The 19,053-nt window shown below is 36.1% G+C and overlaps 2 protein-coding genes and 1 pseudogene across 2 annotated transcripts in view; 1 reads left to right on the forward strand and 2 right to left on the reverse strand.

Moving 5' to 3' along the window:
- Nucleotides 5,589-9,967, reverse strand: LOC104728111 (annotated as a pseudogene).
- On the reverse strand, nt 13,978-17,785 carry LOC104723765 (protein ACCELERATED CELL DEATH 6-like). The gene is given in 6 exon segments (XM_019232423.1): nt 13,978-14,619; nt 14,696-15,231; nt 15,365-15,393; nt 16,777-17,386; nt 17,389-17,567; nt 17,681-17,785. Coding segments are annotated over 6 exon segments (2,076 nt in total). The 5' UTR covers nt 17,761-17,785.
- The window catches only part of LOC104723767 (chromatin modification-related protein MEAF6-like), a gene marked incomplete in the record, with an annotated part of 2,515 nt that continues 2,015 nt past the window's right edge, over nt 18,554-19,053 (forward strand). Inside the window, 1 exon segment of the mRNA XM_010442164.2 lies at nt 18,554-18,967. Coding sequence (XP_010440466.1) covers nt 18,863-18,967 — 105 coding nt within the window.

Genomic DNA, 19,053 nt, shown 5'->3' on the forward strand with positions numbered 1-19,053 from the left:
AGCTCAGACAAACCATCAGAGGAAGGATTTCTTGGCTCTTGTTGTTGGTGAAGCTTGGGGATGAGGTCTGGGCATTTTGGGTGACTTGGTACCACTCGGTCGAGTGACTTAAGGTGCTCGGTCGAGTGGTAGGTCGAGTGACCTAAAATCTCTGTTTCTACCCCATTCACACCCTCAAAGATTTCAGACTCAGTTTCATGACCTTTCTCTTCAATCCTGAAGGTCTGCCCATCAATAGTTGGATTCTTCTGCTCAAGCTCTTTAACTTGTGGCTTATCCTTCATTTCAACATCTTCTAATAAAGGTTCATGATTCAAGACCATCATTGCTTGCTTATCAATAAGAGTCTTGTACTTTTTCAGCATTTGCTCTTTAAACCGTCCTGGAAATGGCAAAGGTGGCTGAAAGGGAGGAGGAATGAACTGAACCGGCTTGCTAGATTCTTGAGCAATGACTCGATCAGGCACTCGACCGTGTGTATGGTCGAATGGTGTCTCAAGCTCAGTTCTCTTCTCATTCTACACTTCTGGTTGAAGAAAATCCTCCCCAACTTGGTTGTCACTGTCCTCAGTGAGCGTTGAAGGTAGTTCTTTGAGAGAGATAGCTTGGGCAGTGGAAAACTCCTTTAGATTGTCAATTGATGTCCCATTGAGTTGACTAGAAGAAGAAGATTCACTCTTGCTCTCTAGGAGAAGCATTCTGCAAGTTAAAACTTCAATCTTCATATTAAGGGCACCATATGTGGAGTCTATCTTGTTTTTCATCTCTGTGAGCTTAGTAATTTTTTCCATATCTCCAATAGCTTGGCCTTGTAGCAGTTTTTGAAGCATACTCTTCATCTCTTGATCTAGAGCAGAAGCTTGTTGGGGTTGTTGTGCAGGATAGACTGGGACCATAAACTGCTCATCTTCACAAACCTGTGGTACTTGCTTCTGCTATGTTAGAAGGAGTTTATCAAGCTTCTCAAGCTTCTCATCTAAGGCTTGTAGTTCCTTTTCATGCCCTTCCTCAGAATCAACACCTCCCCTTAAGCTGCTATAATCTCCATTAGATTGAGCAAAGTTCTCTACTAAGTCCCAACCTTCATCTACATCTCTATTCATGAAGCTTCCATTGGAGGTTGTGTCCAGGAGCATCTTGATCTTGGGAAGAACACCTCTATACAAAGTACACAACAAATATTCATTGCTGAATCCATGATGTGGGCATTGTTTCTGGTAGCTTTTGAAGCGCTCCCATGCTTCACTGAAAGATTCACCATTTTGTTGGAGAAATCCTGAAATTTCATTCCTCAAATGTGCAGTCCTTGAACTAGTAAAGTATTTTGCAAGGAAGATCTTCTTACAATCAACCCAAGAGGTGATTTTTCCAGAATGTAGAGTTTTCTCCCACTGATGTGCTTTATCTCCTAAAGAAAAAGGAAACAACCTCAGCTTCAAGGCATCCTCACTGACTCCATTTATAGTGGTGAGGCTACAAAGCCTATCAAACTCATCAAGATGGGCAAGGGGGTTTTCAGTAGGCAGTCCATGAATTCTGTTGCTTTGAACCCTTGAGATAAGACTACTCTTCATTGTGAAGGTTGTGTTATGGACAGCAGGAGGCACTATCCCATATCTCTGAGTATGAGTAGTGGGAGCATCACTATCACCAATCTTCCTTCTCCTTTGAGGTTCATGCAAATTTTGTGGAAGTTCCATTTCCACCTCTTCTTCTGTTTTTTTTGAGACTCTGAGCAGGTGCTCGAACAAGCATTCGACCGTTTGCTAATAAGCAGAATTAACTAATAAGCAGAAGAAAACAGGAACAAAAAAATGCATAAGCAAGAAAGTAAAATGGAGCTCGACCTAGCACTCGGTCGAGTGCATGGTCGAGTGGGAGGTTGAGTTGACAAGCGAATGAACAGAAACAGAGCAAATAATGAAAACAGAGCAAATAATGAAAACAAAGCAAACAACAAGCAATTAACAATACTTAAACAAGGAAATCAATAAACAAAGAAAGATCCTAAGGATGGATTCATGGGCTGGACTTAAGCTATGGTTATCTAAATTGATCAACAAACCTCAATCAACAATGATTTATCTCTGGACAATGATCCTCTCATACTTGTTAATCCATTCTCATGGCAATAACAATCAACCTTAGATACTCCTTAGACCTAGCTCTCACTAGCTATTACATATAAAAGCAGACATTAAAACCAAGATCATTATTGTCAAAAATCAAACAAAACATCTAATCTCTTAGCATGCTTCATGATAATCTCTAGACTTAGCCTTATCTAACAACTTAGACACTGGTATGATGCTAAGAAGCTTAAGATCTATCCTTACCCTCTCAGTATAAGAATAGCATAGAGCATATCTAATCTAGAAGAGATGTATAACAATAAAGCTTGATCAATCTAAACACCCAAAACTTTACCCAGCCTAATCCATCCTTAAGATCTCTATACACTACTCACAATCACTAAACATGATGAACAAAATCATAAACCCAGAAATCAATGAAACTTGCATGATTAGAAAGATAAGACAAAGATCTACAATATTGAAGAAGAAATCAAACTCAAATTCTCAATACTTAGAAAGTTATGGAACCAACAAGTATCAAAGATTTCTTGAGATAATACCAAAGTGGCTAATGATGCAATAAAGTAAAATAAATCCCCAAAGGGGAAAAACTAGGTTTGCTGACTCTCTCTCACTCCTAAAAAGATGTTTTCTGTGTCAAAGTGGCTTGTTTGCGGCCATAGAGTACAATATGTTTATATAGGAAGGAAGGGAAACCCTAAAATGACTAGAGGACAAAATAGAAAGGCGGCTCACAACTCGACCATGTGCTCGGTCGAGTGCATGGTCGAGTGACCTCTTCTTCTGCTTCTTCTAACGGTCAAGTCCTCGATCTGGGATGATATTTGTTCAGTAAAATCGGGATAACTCTTGAAATACACCTTCGATTAACTTGAAACCACCGGTATTAGAAATTTAACTCAATTTCCTACAACCCTCATGAATAAGGCTGAAGCTGAATCGCAACAGAAGATCTTCATTTGAATGGTTCTTTGAGGAGCTCGTTATGAATCCGGCCAAAGACTCGATAGTGTGTCTGCTCGAGTGGTATGGTCGAGTGCCTTCTTTTCCCTTTCTGATACGTCCAATCGTCTTGTTTAGTTCCACAAATAACACCAAATCCTTCCTTACCCTTTTAGAGCTCCATAACACCTAATAATACTCCAAATGCACAAATGTATGCAATGCATGCTTCTAAACATCCTAAGTGCATATTTGGACATAAATGGCTATAAAACCTAAGGAATTATTTCTATATGATGCAAAACATGAACTAAACAAGGCCTTAATTATGGTAAAATATAGTAACATCATCCTCTCAAAATCTTGTACCTTACCCATAACCAATGCCCTATTAGTCTCAGGATTCATAGATGTAAAATATGTAATAAAAGTGATCATATTAGGAAAGTCACATGGCGAGTTGGGGATGCTGGACTTTGAAAAAAGCGGTATATATCGTGTTTATGTATCCAGGAATTAAAGTGTTATGTTTGACTACCAAAGGATGTTATGCATTGCTTTGTAACGTGTGTAGGAATATTGAATCAGCAAATAAAAAAACTATAGGAGTTGTACAGGCCATAGTGATCAATCCAAACCTTATTAAATTATGAATGAGAGCTGCTGGTGGCTCAAGGGAATCGGAACCTCTGACTGACCAATCAGAATACAGAAGAAACAATCCGCATATATCATTTAACTTTCTTGAATAAGGTTAAAATTCTGAGACTTGAGAGACACGCAAATCAGTATCTACTAAACCTATACTGATTAGGTACTTTTTGGATTTTCTACAACTGCTGATAGCTCAAATAGGCCTTGGTATGAATTTCCTATAAGATGCAAATCTCTTTTTTTTTTTTTTTGGACAAACATATGCTTCATTCCAATTAACACAAAACATAACATACAAAATAAGGGTCATTGTTTAAGATACAGCAAAGGAAAGCAGCCAATACAACAAAGACATATAGGTAGATAAGGGTCATCGAGATTGTGGACTTGAGAGCTATGAACCAATTCCTTGCAAGGGAGTTGGAGCCTGTGAGGTCAAGAGATAACGATGCTTCTGCCATGAATACTTCAATGGACGAAGAGATGGCCACTGTCTTGGATCGAAGACCAAGAGGCGTTGAGGAAGCTAAAACTGAGGACATCATCGGAATGAGGATGTCTACCCGAAGGAGAGCTTTGCCAAAGGTTTGAACATGGTTAAGAGTGTTCTGGCTGAGGATAGTTATGGGGTTGGTAGCGGTTTTAGGTTCAGAAGTGAAACGCTTGAAGGTGTTGTGGTAACCCCCACTACATTGAGTTGGGATCATAATGCCACTAGTCTTCAGGTTCTTAGGTGGAAACATCAAAAAGTTGATGAGAAACGGTTTAACGGGCTCAAGGATAAGGAGGGTTAATGAAAGGAGCCTGAAGACACATTGGTAACCACAGTTCCGTATGGACTGGATCATAATGCCGACTGTATTCAAGCTACTAACTCCGAAGGCATAAACCCTAGGTGGTACTAACAACAGGTTGTCTAAAGAAATCGTTAACCACACTAGTAATAATGGTAGTTTATTATCCAAATGCAGTCTTTGAACAAAAGGTTCCATAAATCTACACAAAGATTGACTAGAATGGGAGAGATTTGAGTTTCGATCGAACCTAGATAAAATCGAAGAAAGCTCTTGTGGGACACCTTGTGTTGATAGGCTCAAAAGCCTTAATGGGCCGAGATTTTGTAGGTCCATCAGTGGAAACCCTAGTTCTCCAATCGGAGGCAGAGGATTGATCAAGCGGCGGCCAGGTTGAGACGACATCTGATTCAGGGGGCCAGGCATCTCCAACATGGGGGAGGATGTTCGGTGAGGATTCATAGCGGGACTGTAGGCATCGGAAGGGAACACAGGGATCTCAAGATCTCCGGGACTCGAGGGCAAAACCAAGGTGAGATGGCCATCGTATGCCGTCAACGACTCCACCAGGAAAGGCACTAACGATGGACAAAGAGGATCTGCTCCTGCCATCGCTCATACCTGGTCTAAGATCTCTTCTTGGTGAGTCGAGAACCTAGATCTGAAAGTTGCTGGTTCTTCAGATACCTTTTCCGGGGAAGGGGTGGTTTGCGTGTAAGAGCTGCGAAGCTCCGACCAACAGTTGACCTCCTTGGGTTTAACGACGGCTATTTCATGCATGTAGTTGGTGGGGGTTCGAGAGAGATTTAAAAGAAGCGAAAGCATAACTATAATTAAGAAGAAGAAAAACCAAGGAGTACAGGAAACAGGAGGAAGAAATAGGGGATGGTCCCGACACTGGCAAGGTTTTCCTTCGTCGGCGTCGGAGAAGCGCAGTGTTGGAAGTTTCTCGATTCTCGTGTCTGAGAGAAAAATTTATGCTTTTATAAGATGCAAATCTCAGCTCTGTTTTTCTTCAAAAGAACAAAAAAACTATTTTTCATCATTAAACTTTTGATGCCTTTATTCATACGAAACATGCCTTTAAATAGTCTACAAACTTTTAACGACAAAAGCAACAAAAGAGAAAGTGTATCAAATTCACAAAAAACCTAAACACCTCTTTATACTGCATAAAAGTCACGAGAAAGTAACCAGCGTACGTGGGAGAAACATATGGCCGCTGTAGCATGACGTGAGAGCCAAGGACGAAGATCGCGCAAAGGAAGAATAAAACAGATATAATGCAAATGACGATCAAAAGCCACTTCACATGACTAACTGCAATGAACACGCCAAAAAGAAATGCCAAAGGCATGCAGAGTAGAGCAAAAAGCAGTAAGGAGAAGGCCACATGTAAAGATTTGCGAATGAGTAGTGGATCACCCAACTGCGCCCAAATAAGAGTACTTATTGTTGCAACTGAATTTTGCATTGCCAAGATGTCAAGAAGTAGAAAAATGCAGAGAGTTGGTGTAGTGACCCTCACTACAGGATAAAATTTTCCTAAGAAATTTACCCGCTAAGGGATCAAAAAGGAAGGGAGGTGGAAGCAGAAAAGAATTGCCGAGAGATGTCCGGGAAAAGGTAATTTGAGCATCAGGCCGATCAGTGGGTCGAATCAGCGGACACACGTACCAGTATGCGGTACGCGCAGGACAACATACAGGGACAGACGAGGGAATGTTCACACGGATAGTAACGCAACCAAGGAGGATTGCAAGAAATGGGAAGGAACCCGCTAAAATATTATTTTAATCAAAGTGGAGTTAGTGGGTGATTAATTAATAAACTTTAGTGGAATCACCACTAAATAATTAATTAATCAAAATTGGAGGAAGTGGGTTATTGTTTAATCGATTTTTGGCTAAGTGGGGAGGAATATTCCCCCACTCACGCATTAAGAGAAGCAAGGAGAGAGTGACACCTCATTATTCTCGATTTTGCCAAGTGTTAGAGGAGAAATGTCATGGCGACACCTAAGCCCTTGCGTGTGGCGAGAAGAGCTCGCCCACACTCCCTATAAATGCCTATCATTTTCTCACTTGAAGAGAAAAAGAGAGAGAGTGATCGCCCAAAGGCTGTTCGAGTGAGAGTAGAGAGAAAAAGAGAGAAATTCTCCGAAGTATGGAAGCTTAGTCATTTGAGTGCTTCATCCGCGAGAAGAGTTGTTGAAGCAAGGAAGAGATTGGGTTGAAGAAGCTGAAGATCTGCGAAAATCTGTGAGTTCAGGGAGCATATCTTCGATCTATCTTGGTGTTGGTAGACTCAAGTTAGAGTCGACTTGCATGGGCATATAGTTGCATTCTTCTTGATTTCTTGTTAGTTTTCTTGAAGTTTTACATTTTGGTTGGTGAATTCCATGGTAGATCTCAAGCGTTATTAGAGATCCGCTTGATTGATCTATTGCATGTGAGGATATTCCATGGAAGATCTCAAGCGTTGATAGAGATACGGTTGATTGATCTATTGCATGTGAGGATATTCCAAGGTAGATTTCAAGCGTAGATAGAGATCCACTTGATTGATCTATTGCATGTGAGGATATTCCATGGTAGATCTCAAGCGTAAATAGAGATCCGCTTGATTAATCTATTGCATGCGAGATTATTCCATGGTAGATCTCAAGCGTTGATGGAGATCCGCTTGATTGATCTATTGCATGTGAGGTTTTTGTTGTTTGTTGTTTGTTTTTTGTAGAGGTTTATGATTCTTTAAGATCATAAACCCAAAACTTAAGAAAAGATGGTCTTAGTGCGTGGCGTTCGTGATGTGGAGATCCGAGCAGCCATAAGCGCACTAAGAGTAGAGATGTGTCCGACCTTCCCGGTGAAGCCGTTGCAGCATGCAGCATAGCTATGCATGTTGTAACGAGGAGCTCGGTCATGGTTCACTACCATGACTGATGCTACACGACGGTGTATTTGGGGGTTTATTCCGGTTGCATGCCTTTGTGGTTGTAATGCGAAGATAAAGGGGGAAAGGATTGGAAGTCGGCCCTAGTAAAAATTGTTTAAAAACATTCTCTTTTTATTCAAGTTTTGCATGTTGCATTGATTACTTGCATTTGATTGTTTGCGTGGCTTACTTTCTTCCGCTTGCTTTCTCTGATTGATTGTTGTGTGTTGATTGATGCCTTGTGATTTGGGGTGGGGTTGGGAATCTAATCTTCTGCAGGGACTCCTGAGACTCACTAAGTATCTAAGATTACTTATTATAGAATTTTATCCTGCAGGTAACCAGGGCGTGTTGGACGATAGGAACCCGGAGATAGTTTTTGTGCCTTGTGTAAAGTAAAAGTATGTTTTATTGTGAAACCGAAATATGTATAATCTTTTTGGCATTAGGCCTGGCCATAAACTCTACTTATCTTTTTGTTAAACTTTGTGAAATATTATTATGAATGAAGTATTCGGTTTTATATTTGTGTAAGAGTTGTGGCTGATAATGACCTTGTCCGAGTTGGCTCAACACTTGGACATCATGAGGGTTGGCAAGCCTAAGTGGTGTCTCAAGTGGAGGGAATATCATCGATGGGCTGGCTAAAGGTCTAAATGGCTTTTAGAACCTCGACCGGTCTTGTTAATGAGTGTACAGATTCGAAACCCTTTGAGTGAATAGTGTATAACAAGAGCGCCAGTGTCCACCTCTGTAATACAAAAAATGGGCCATGCTATAAATTTATGTAGTATCAAACATATTCTATGAAGTATAACCAAACATACTTCCTAAAAGATGTAGTTGGATTTCAGCTCTTTCTCGGCAATATCCCTAGCTCTGTCGCCGCTTTTGTTTTGTAATTTCAGTATCTTGCTATCCTTAGCAAGCAAAGTAATTTGACCTATAGTGCCATTTCATGACGGCAAGGTGAAAAGTGTATTTCCATCCACATCTTGTCCAACACCTAAATGTTTCGTTTCTTTACCATCCATCAACAACTTTGAAACCCAATGTCGCCCCTTTTTTGCTGCAACGTGGACAATGTTCTGACCAAGTTTGTTAAGTAGGTGTTTTGAATCTGGACATTGTTTTATAAACTCTTCAACAATTTTTTCATGACCTTCCTCTGAAGCCCTATGAATGGGAAAAGAACCATCTTCGTCGCAGACATACACACTTTTTGTTGACGGGCGTAAGAGGTTGCGTACTCCTTCATAATATCCTACACATGCTCCAAGTGTAAGACAAGTCATACCATCGTGATCTTGCTCGTCCACAAGACTTGGATATTCATCAAGAATAAAATCAAGGAGATCTGCTCAAAAAGTGGGAACAACATACAATTATTATATATACATAGGGAGAATTTATCATCTTGAGGAGCTAGATTGACATAATTTGAATAGACTAAAAGCAGATACTACTGGTTAAAGCGAAAAACAAACCTTTACTCTTGGCCATCAAAGCAGCATGTGCAAGATATTTTTTCCCTTGTAATTTCGTATCTAAGTTAGACTTCTTCCTTTCAAAGTCCTCGTTGCCAGTAGTTTTCAAAATTTCTTTCACAATGGATACATCTCCACGAGCTACTGCCATAAACAAGGAAGATAATCCCTTGTTATTTCCAAGAAAAGAAGCATCCTGGTTTGCGTCCACCAGACAGGCAACAATATCCAAATAGCGTCCTTTAATGGCCAAGTGTAGAGCAGTATTTTCATCTTCGTCCTTAAGAACATATGGATTCAGTCTCTCACTCTCTTCAGTACACAGTCTAGCTAAAGTGAATGTTACAAATGAAACAAAAGCCTTAACAACAGCGGTATGACCGCCATGAGCCGCCAAATGAAGCGGTGTTTGACCGCTTGAGTTTGGCTCCAATAAAAGGCACGGACATACATGAACAAAATCTCCTTCGCTAGTTCTAGATGACCCCATGTAACAGCAAGATGAAGAACTGAATCTCTTGTATGGCTCCTCAGACATGCCATTGTCGTTTTATCACTTATCAATTTCTTTAGACATTCTTTGTTCCCATCACTTATTCCACTTAAACTCTCTGGATTCATCTTGATATCTTCACCAGGGAGAGCGAAAAGATCTGACAATCTAAGGTCAGTAGGGAACTCTAGCACATGTTCGGTGTCCCTCTTAGGTGGCGCTGCGCCATCTCCTCTACTTTGAGAGAAATCTTGTGAATTCGAACCAAGTATGTTCATGGGAAAGTATGTTCCTTTTCGTTGATCATGAGACACATCCATTGACATTTGTGCCTCTAGATCTGCTTCAGAACTGCCCACCTCAAACATAAAACATCATACAAATTGTTTGAAACACACAGACTTAATTAAATTACTAACTTCCCCGACCACGAACAAAAAAAAGTCAACCATTGCATGAAGAGGGGCAGAGAATGACTTACCAAGTGCAAGTGAGTGAAGAAGGCGAGTAACGGAAGAGGATTTGCTAAAAGGTTGACAAGATTGAGACGATAAGTTTGTCCATTTATATAAAGAGTCTTTAATGTCTCGAGCCATGTCGTGTGATTATGATCGCAAGGAAAAGTCTTTCTATAAAATTAAGGTTTCACCTTAGTCCTTATTGATCTATTTAACTATTTATTTTTAATTAAACAACACATTTAATCATATACATTAATGCATACTTTAAATTAATTCTTTACAACTAAATTATAACTGAAATTACATAAATTATAAATAAATTTTTTCTCCTCCATTCATTTTCATTTAAACACACTATAAATTATAATTGTAACTCTTCTAATTTAATTATTTTAGAAATGTAACTTCCATCACTTTTTATCCTATAAATAACCATTCCCACATCCTTCTCCACCATATCTCAAATCCTAAATATTTTATTTCTTTTTTATAATGTTCTTGCATAGGTTGAAAACCCAATTAAGAGTTTGATTATATTTTTTGTTTACTATATATTTTACATTGTTTTGAATTTTATTGTTTCTTTGTTTTATGTACTTCTTCTTTTTTTCTTTGTTTTCTTATCTTATTTTGATTTAAAATACATATGTATAATAATATTTTGGTTATAAGTTATAACCATCTCATAATAAGAGAATCAAACTAAAGAAAGCATCTTAATTCATTATTTTTGATGTTTGATTAGTTCTTACAAATTAATGTATATTTATTTTATTCTTAAAATTTGAAATATTCTCATGAAAGAAATTTTTGTAATATAATTATCAAATCAATTCTTTTTACCTCTCTTACCTCCAACAAAATTGTAATAAATACATTTTAGAATACTCATCATTATATTTATTTTGTGATTCAACATATAATTATATAAAAATCATTATTTTAAAATTTAATTCAAATATGTACTTTAAGGATTTTGCTATATAAAAAAGCAATTTGATATTTTTTTCTTTCTAGCTTTTACTACACGGATGAAAAATTAAAATTAAGCCTAGCAATTTACCTTAAATTAAGGGGAATATAAAAAAATATAATATAATTATCAAATCAATTTTTCTTAACTCTCACTTACATCCAAAAAAATTGTAATACATTTATTATAGAATAATTATCATTATATTCAGTTTGTGATTCAACATATAATTATATAAAAACAAATATGTACTTTAATCATAGTATAATCATGATAATTATAATATAATCATTATATTCGAATTTAATTCAAATATGTACTTTAAATATTTTTCTATATAAAAAAACAAATTGATTTTTTATTTTCTATCTAGCTTTTATTACAAGGATTAAAAATTATAACTAAACCTAGCAATATATCTTAAACTAAAGGGAATATAAAAAAGATAAAACAAAAATCTTTGGAAATCGTGTTTTAAAACTTTGATGGCACTTCACATGATTTTATAGGAAATATGTATTTTTTACTTTCAATTAGTTTAGTTTTTAATTATTAAATACTTTAGGTTATGTGTTAGTTTATACGAAAAACTTAAATTATATATCAAAATTACATAGTAATATTTCGTTTTTATTATTAATAATATTTTTTTTACCTTGAATGCTCAAAAATACTAATTAAAATTATTATCAATGTTGAACAATAAAAAAAAATAACTTTAAGAGATATGTATAATGTATGTATGATTATATTTAAACAAGTTATATATTTTGATATTGTATAATTTGAGTAAATAAAAGTGTAAATTTTTTTAATGATATTTAAATTAAATTTTTAAGTTTATGATTATCAAATAAATTTAAATTAATTAATATATTCTATTATATAATGCGCATTTGCGCGGAATATTACCTAGTTAAGTAATTAAGGGATGGACAATTCTTAATTAAGGAAACAAATTATTTAATTAAAGAAACAAAATCTGTATTTCATTAAATTTTTAAGTTATTAATTCGAAATATTATATTATAGTTTTTAATTATAACATCTAAATCCAAATTACTTTTTTATAAACCCAAAACGACATATAATTTTTTTTAATTGTGTAATCTAAATCCTAACCACTCTTTTATAAACCCAAACCGACATTTATTTTTTTTAATTGTAAAATCTAAACCTTAACTACTCTTTTATAAACCCAAACCGACGTATAAATTTGTTTAAATGTAAAATCTAAACCCTAACCACTCTTTTTTCGTAAACCCAAACCGACATATAATTTTGTTTAATTATAAAATCTAAACCTTAACCACTATTTTGTAAATCCAAACCGACATATAATTTTGTTTAATTATAAAATATAAACTCTAATCACTCTTTTGTAAACTCAAACCGACTAATTTTGTTTAATTGTAAAATCTACACTCTAACCATTCTTTTATAAACTCAAACCGACATAATATCCTTATTAAAAAATCTACAGAATTTGTTTCCTTAATTTGTTTTGTCTTTTTATTTTATTTTTGATATATTTTATTAATATGATATGACATGGCGTTTTGTTGTATTTTGATTGGTTGGTTAAGAGATGGTGAATAGAAAAGGTTCAAATAACTTAACAACGAAATGAACCCAATATAAGAAGTTTATTTTATTTTTTATTATATAAAGTTAAGTTTTTAAAGATTGTATTTTATGTGATGGCGACATATGTCAATTTTCACAATTAGAGATTTATTCAAATTTACAAAAGTTTTGTTTTAACATTAGAAGATAATTACAAAAACTTATAAATTTAAACAACTTTAAAATAATAATAAATAATTTTAATACGTATATAAGAAAAATATTAAACAATTTTAAATTGTAATAGTAAAAAAAATAATTTTAATACATCTTCAAACAAAATAAAAATTGTTTTTAAAAATTTACAAATGATAAAAAAATATTCTTATATGTCTTTTCTCAGTAAAATTATATACTAATTCTAGTTATATACTTCTATAAACTTTCATTTATTTTGTGATAATGTTATTATTATATTTATCTAATTTTGGTTGGACATGGAGTAAAATTATTACGTATGAGATTACAATATGAGACAAATATATTTAAGATTTACTTAGTTTTCAAATATGAGATAATATTATTTTTCATTTGTTTCTTTGCTAATTATATTTTACTAATGTTCAGTAATTTTAATACTAAGTAAAATATAAATTTGATGTAATGCAAATATTATTTTGATATGAAAACTGTAAGTCTTATCCATTATGCTAAATTCAGTTTTATAGAAAAAAAAATTAAGAATAAAACCATATGTGCATATATACTATATATATATATATATATAACATAATGGAACTAACATAATAGAACAAAAACGTAGAGTTTTCAAAATTTTGTAAGAAAATGTATACAGTTCAGACTTTAAGATAAAAGTTAAATACAGAAAGAAGAAAGAGAGAAGTTTTTTTAAGGGGAAATGTAAAAAAAAACATGAACTTAGTAAAAGAGGTGTAAAAAGCAAGAACTTTGGCTGTGGTGAATTAAATATCTAACTATTATCTACTTCCAAATTAGTCACAATTTTTTGTTGACTTACCCACTAAACAAAATGAATTCAACCAATAAGTAAGTATACAAAATGTAAAATATTATTGGTCAACAAAAATTAAATAATGTAAAATATTATTGGTCAACAAAAATTAAACACATTAAAAAAAAAGTTGAAAATATCACTTAAATGAAACATTTTTTTTGTTAAAACATCACTTAAAATGAGACAACTTTAGCAAAAAATGATGTTTAAATGATGTTTTAGCAAAAGTTATAAAATAAGAGCGATCCAAATACAAAACAAACAGTACAAATCCGCATTTCATCTAAGTTACTTGAATGGGGCTAAAGTTCGAGAGATGAGCAAACAGGTATTTACTAACCCATATATAAAATAACTGCATAATTTTTGAGGAAGATCTCTTCTACTTATGTATTTTTCTTTCATTCCTACAACTACAGATAATTCTGATGATAGAACTTGGTATGATTTCTATCAAGATGCCGCTTCAAGAGAACACAAATATTTTTGATGCTTTATTCATACGAACTATTCCTCTGAATAGGGTACAAACTCTTAATTAGTAACAACCCAAAAATATCACCCTTGTGTAATTCACAATAAGCTCAATGACAAATTTATACTGCATAAAAGTCACGAGAAAGTAACCAGCGTACTTGGGAGAAACGTATGGCCGTTGTAGCATGACGTGAGGGCCAAGGACAAAGATCGCCCAAAGGAAGAATAAAACAGATATAGTGCAAATGATGGCTAAAAGCCATTTCACATGCCCAACTACAGTGATCACGCCAAAAAGGAATGCCAAAGGCATGCAGAGCAGAGCAAAAAACAGTAAAGGCAAGGCCACATGTAAAGATTTTCGGATGAGTAGAGGATCACCCAATTGTGCCCAAATAAGAGTACCTATCGTTGCAACAGAACTTTGCATTGCCAAGATGTCAAGTAACAGAAAAATGAAGAGAGTTGGGTTAGTGGCCAAAGTTGCCCTGCCCAAGTGTGGACCAGAGCTGTTAAATCCACCTGGTATTGTAAAACCTGCAGTAAACGTCATTGTGGCTACAAGAGCCGCTACTAGTAGAAGAGTGTTGACATAATCTCTGCTATTCTTAGGGTCTAGTGGCTCTACTGGTCTTGTTAATGAGTGTACAGATTCGAAACCCCTTGAGTGGATAGTGTATAATAAAAGCGCCAATGTCCACCTCTGTAATCGAAAAAATTCAAGCTATAAATCATTTATGTGGGATCAAATGTGTTGTATGAAAGGGAACCAGACATACCTCCTTAAAGATGTAATTGGGTTTCAGCTCTGACTCGGCAGTATCTAAAGCTCTTAAGCCGTTTTTGTTTCGTAATTTCACTATCCTGCTAGTCCTAGCAAAAGAAGTAATAGATTCAAAGTTCCAATTTATGACGGCAATGTGCAAAGGTGTATTCCCGTCCACATCTTGTCTACCACTCAGATTTTCCATATCTTTGTTCATCGTCAACAAACCTGAATTCCAAATAAATAAGTCTCCATGTTTGGCTGCAACGTGGAAAAAGTTATGACCAAGTTTGTTAAGTAGGTGTTTTGAATCTGGACAACGTTTCATAAACACTTCAACAATGTTTTCATGACCTTCCTCTGTAGCCGTATGAATTGGAAATGAACCATCTTGGTTGCAGACATATACACTCTTTGGTGATCAATCTAAGAGGTTGCATACTCCTTTATAATACCCTATATATGCTCCATATGAAAGACAAGTCCTTCCTACTCTATCTCGCTCATTCATAAGAGTTGGACACTCATTAAAGATAACATCAAGGACACCTGCTCAAACAATTGGGAACAACGATTAGTATATCAGACATTATAGGGAGGAAGTTCCCGTCTCAAACTGGTTTAACATATATTTGAACAAACTAAATGTAAATGTTACTAGTTAAAAAGCGAAAAAAATTGCCTATGCTCTTGGCCTTCAAAGCAACATGATATGATCCTCCCAAGGAATCGGCACCTTCGAGTTGGTAGATAGATACACCTTGATTCTAAAGACAAGGAAGCCTCAAGAATAAGGATGGTGGAATGAATGGTCGCACAAGAGTTGCGGAAAGACTCTTGATATACCGGTTTGATCTTTCAGCCTCGCACCAAAAAGATCGGATCTCTCAGCCTCGCACCAAGGAGATCGGGGTTTTGACTATTGGAATCACACCAAGTAGTCGGTTTTGATTGTTGGAATCACACCAAGCAATCAGTTTTGTTTACAAAGAACAGAAGAGAATCACTCTCAAAAAGAAAAGGTTTTATAAAAAAGTTGGATTTATTATTTCTTTGCTCTTACATGAGTTTATATAGGATAAGAAAACTTGGTAACAAAGCCAACTATTATTCTTGAAACTAAAAAGAACAATAAAGATAGATAGTTGAATGAAGATTCAACTCTTGAAGTTTGCCTTCCCAAGGTGAGTTGAACTCCAATTTTCGTCACTTCTCTTTGACCACAAAATAGAGTGATTATTTTGGGCTTTCTTGGACTTGAATTAGGCTCAAACTGGGCTGGACTTGATATACATCATCCCCAATAGACTTTTTCATGCTCTCTTTGGCCATAAGCTCTTGAATAAGCCCATTAAGTGTTTCCTTGATCTTCTTTGATTTTAACTCTTTGGTCCAACTTGCTGATGAGAAACAACATGAGTTGTACCATTTCTTTACATTGGGCTTAGTAGAAACAACTCCTGGTTGCCAAACATAATTCTGGAAGGTCCTAAACCAATTGGACCTAAAACTCTTCAAGTGTATAACTAGATTGACCTCCTTTGGAAAATGGGGCATAACCTTGTGGTTTGTTGGCCAAATCTTGTGTTCTTGGGTTTGTTGGAAACACAAGAGATCCATTGACATCCTCCAATGGATTTCGTGTCGAAATTGTGGCTGAGTTGGTCTGTGTAACATAATCTTTGACTCAAATGCGAAACTAGGACTGGGACAGATCCACTGACTTGAAATATCCATATCTTTCAAGTATGAACTGCTTTTAATGTGATTCCAATTCTCAGTGATTCCATGATGAATCAAGATTACAGAACAGATTGGTTCATAGCTTGAATACCTCTGGATTTGGTCGGAATCCTCCTTTAAATGCTCGTAGGGACAAAAGTCGCCTAGCTATGAGTTCACCTGATTTGTAAAATGAATATCTCCTTCATCCGAACTCTGATTAGACTGATTCCACCTCGAGATATGCTCCAGATGACGTAAGAATGTATTCCAAATAGTAGTTTGGCTGGAAGAGTTGATCTTCAACTTCGTTTGTGTGGAACAAGGTTCAAGGATCTTCTTGGATGGTCTCATGATCATATCACAACATGTCCAAGAAATTTATTCCCTTGTAACTTCAAAACTAAGTTAGACTTCTTCCCTTTAAGGTTCTTGTTGCCCTGTGTTTTTAAAATTTCTTTGACAAGGGATACCTCTCCAGCTTCTACTGCAATATACAAGGAAGATATTCCCTTGTTATTCCCAAGGAAAGGAGCATCCTGGTTCGCGTTCACTAGACATGTAGCCATCTCCATATAGCTTCCTTCCAAGGCCAAGTGCAGAGCAGTATTTCCATCTTCATCCTTGAGAACATATGGATTCAGCCTCTCACTCTCCTCAGTACACAGTCTAGCTGAAGCAAATGTTAAAAACTTAATAAAAGCCTCAACAACAGTGGTATGACCTCCATCAGCCGCCACATGAAGCGGTGTTTGACCGCTCGAGTTTGGCTCCAATAGAAGGCACGGACATTCAGATACGATCTCCTTAACCAGTTCTAGATGCCCCCATGAAACAGCAAGATGAAGAATTGAATCTCCTGTATTGCTCTTGAGACATGCCATTGGGGTTCCATAGCTTCTCAACTTCTCTAGACATTCTTTGCTCCCATTACTTATTCCACTAAAAATCTCCGGAGTCATCAAGACATCTTCACCGGGATAGCGAAAAGATCCGACAATCTAAAGTTAGTAAGAAACTCTGCCACAGATTCGGTGTCTCCCTTAGATGGAGTGGTGGGATCACCTCCGCTTTGAGAACCTTTATGTCGATCATGAGACACATCCGTTGACATTTGTGCCTCAATTCTACCTAGATCTGCTTCAGAACTGTCCATCTCAAACCTAAAATCATCACACAAAATGTTTGAAACACACAGATTTAAGTTCCTAATTTCCCCGACTACAAACAAAAAAGTCAACCATTACATAAGGAGGGGCAGAGAAAGACTTATTACCAAGTGGAAGAAGAAGATGATAATGCAAGAGGATTTTCGCAAAGGTTGACAAACTTGAGAGAGTAATTAAGTTCGTCCATTTATATGAAAAGTCCGACATGTCGAGTCGTGATGATCAGAAGGAGTGGTCTCGGATAAATTAAGGGAAAGTCTTTCTTTAGTCAGAAATAACTAGAAGGCATAGATTAAAAAAGTTATAATTAAAGGTTAGTCGTCTCCTAATAAAGTAGTATAAATTTTTATTTTGTGGGAGAAAGTAGTGACAAACCTACTGTAGCCTTAACTACCCACGCCAGCAACATAATTTGACGGAGCAAGTTGAGGCAAGCTGTGAAGATGTGATATAGCGGAAACTTATAGACAGTGATCCATTGATTCTAGAAATACTGGATAGCTATGTCCATCGAAAGTTTTTTAGTTTTATAGTCTAATAAAGTCTAAATTTGTATTTTCTGGGAGAAAGTGACAACTCGGTGTTGTAGCCCAACTACCCAACCAGCAACATAATTAAGGAGAGGCGGGGTTTTAAGCGGAGATACTTCTAACATAACACCGAGAGAATTCTATGTCCATCGAAAGTTTATTAGTTTTAGTCTAAGAATCCCCAAATATACGTACGTACCATTATATTTATATACTACATACCCTTAACAACTGAATAAACCCCTAAAGATAAGAAGTCTGTTTATAATTTATAAACAACGGTCTAACTAAACAACAGTTTTAGAATAAAGGACACTCAAACAGCCTTAGAGGAGGCTAACTCTCTCTCCGGACCCTCCTGATTCGGAGTGCTTAAGCCGAATCAGTTAAGTATTACAGAGAACCCTATTCAACAAACTCTGCCTCTCTTCTTCTATGTTGTAATTAACCTTTTGAAGACGGATGGGTCTATGACTGCTCCAAAAACATCGGAGTCATTGCTTTGCTTCTCTCTTTACTTGTGTTTGTAATGTCTCTAAGCTGATTCGATTATTTCTTTACTAAAGCAGGCACTTTTGCCGTAGACAATTTGGTCAAACGTCCCCAAAAAAAAAGAAAAGAAAAAAAAAGTTAAAAGAAAAAAAGAACATTGGAAACCCCAATTCGCATTCCGCACATCACAACTCCTTCGTAATCGACTCAAATCAGGCAGCGGTTACCTCCGCGTCGAATTTTAGCAAAAACCCAATTCCCCCGGAAATGTCGTTAGGGCAAAAGAGTGCGACGGATCCTGGCGCGATGCTCACTTCCCTTTTAAACAAGCGAGAGAAGCTTCGCCAAGAGTTACGGAGCATCGAGAAGCAGGTTAGGCGCATTTATGTATGTTCTAGAGTTGATTCAATTCAATTCAATTCAATTGGCACCGCACAATGTTATGAATTCGAATTTCA

This window comes from Camelina sativa, chromosome 11, assembly GCF_000633955.1.
Source record: "Camelina sativa cultivar DH55 chromosome 11, Cs, whole genome shotgun sequence".
In the NCBI taxonomy this organism is placed as follows: Eukaryota; Viridiplantae; Streptophyta; class Magnoliopsida; order Brassicales; family Brassicaceae; genus Camelina; species Camelina sativa.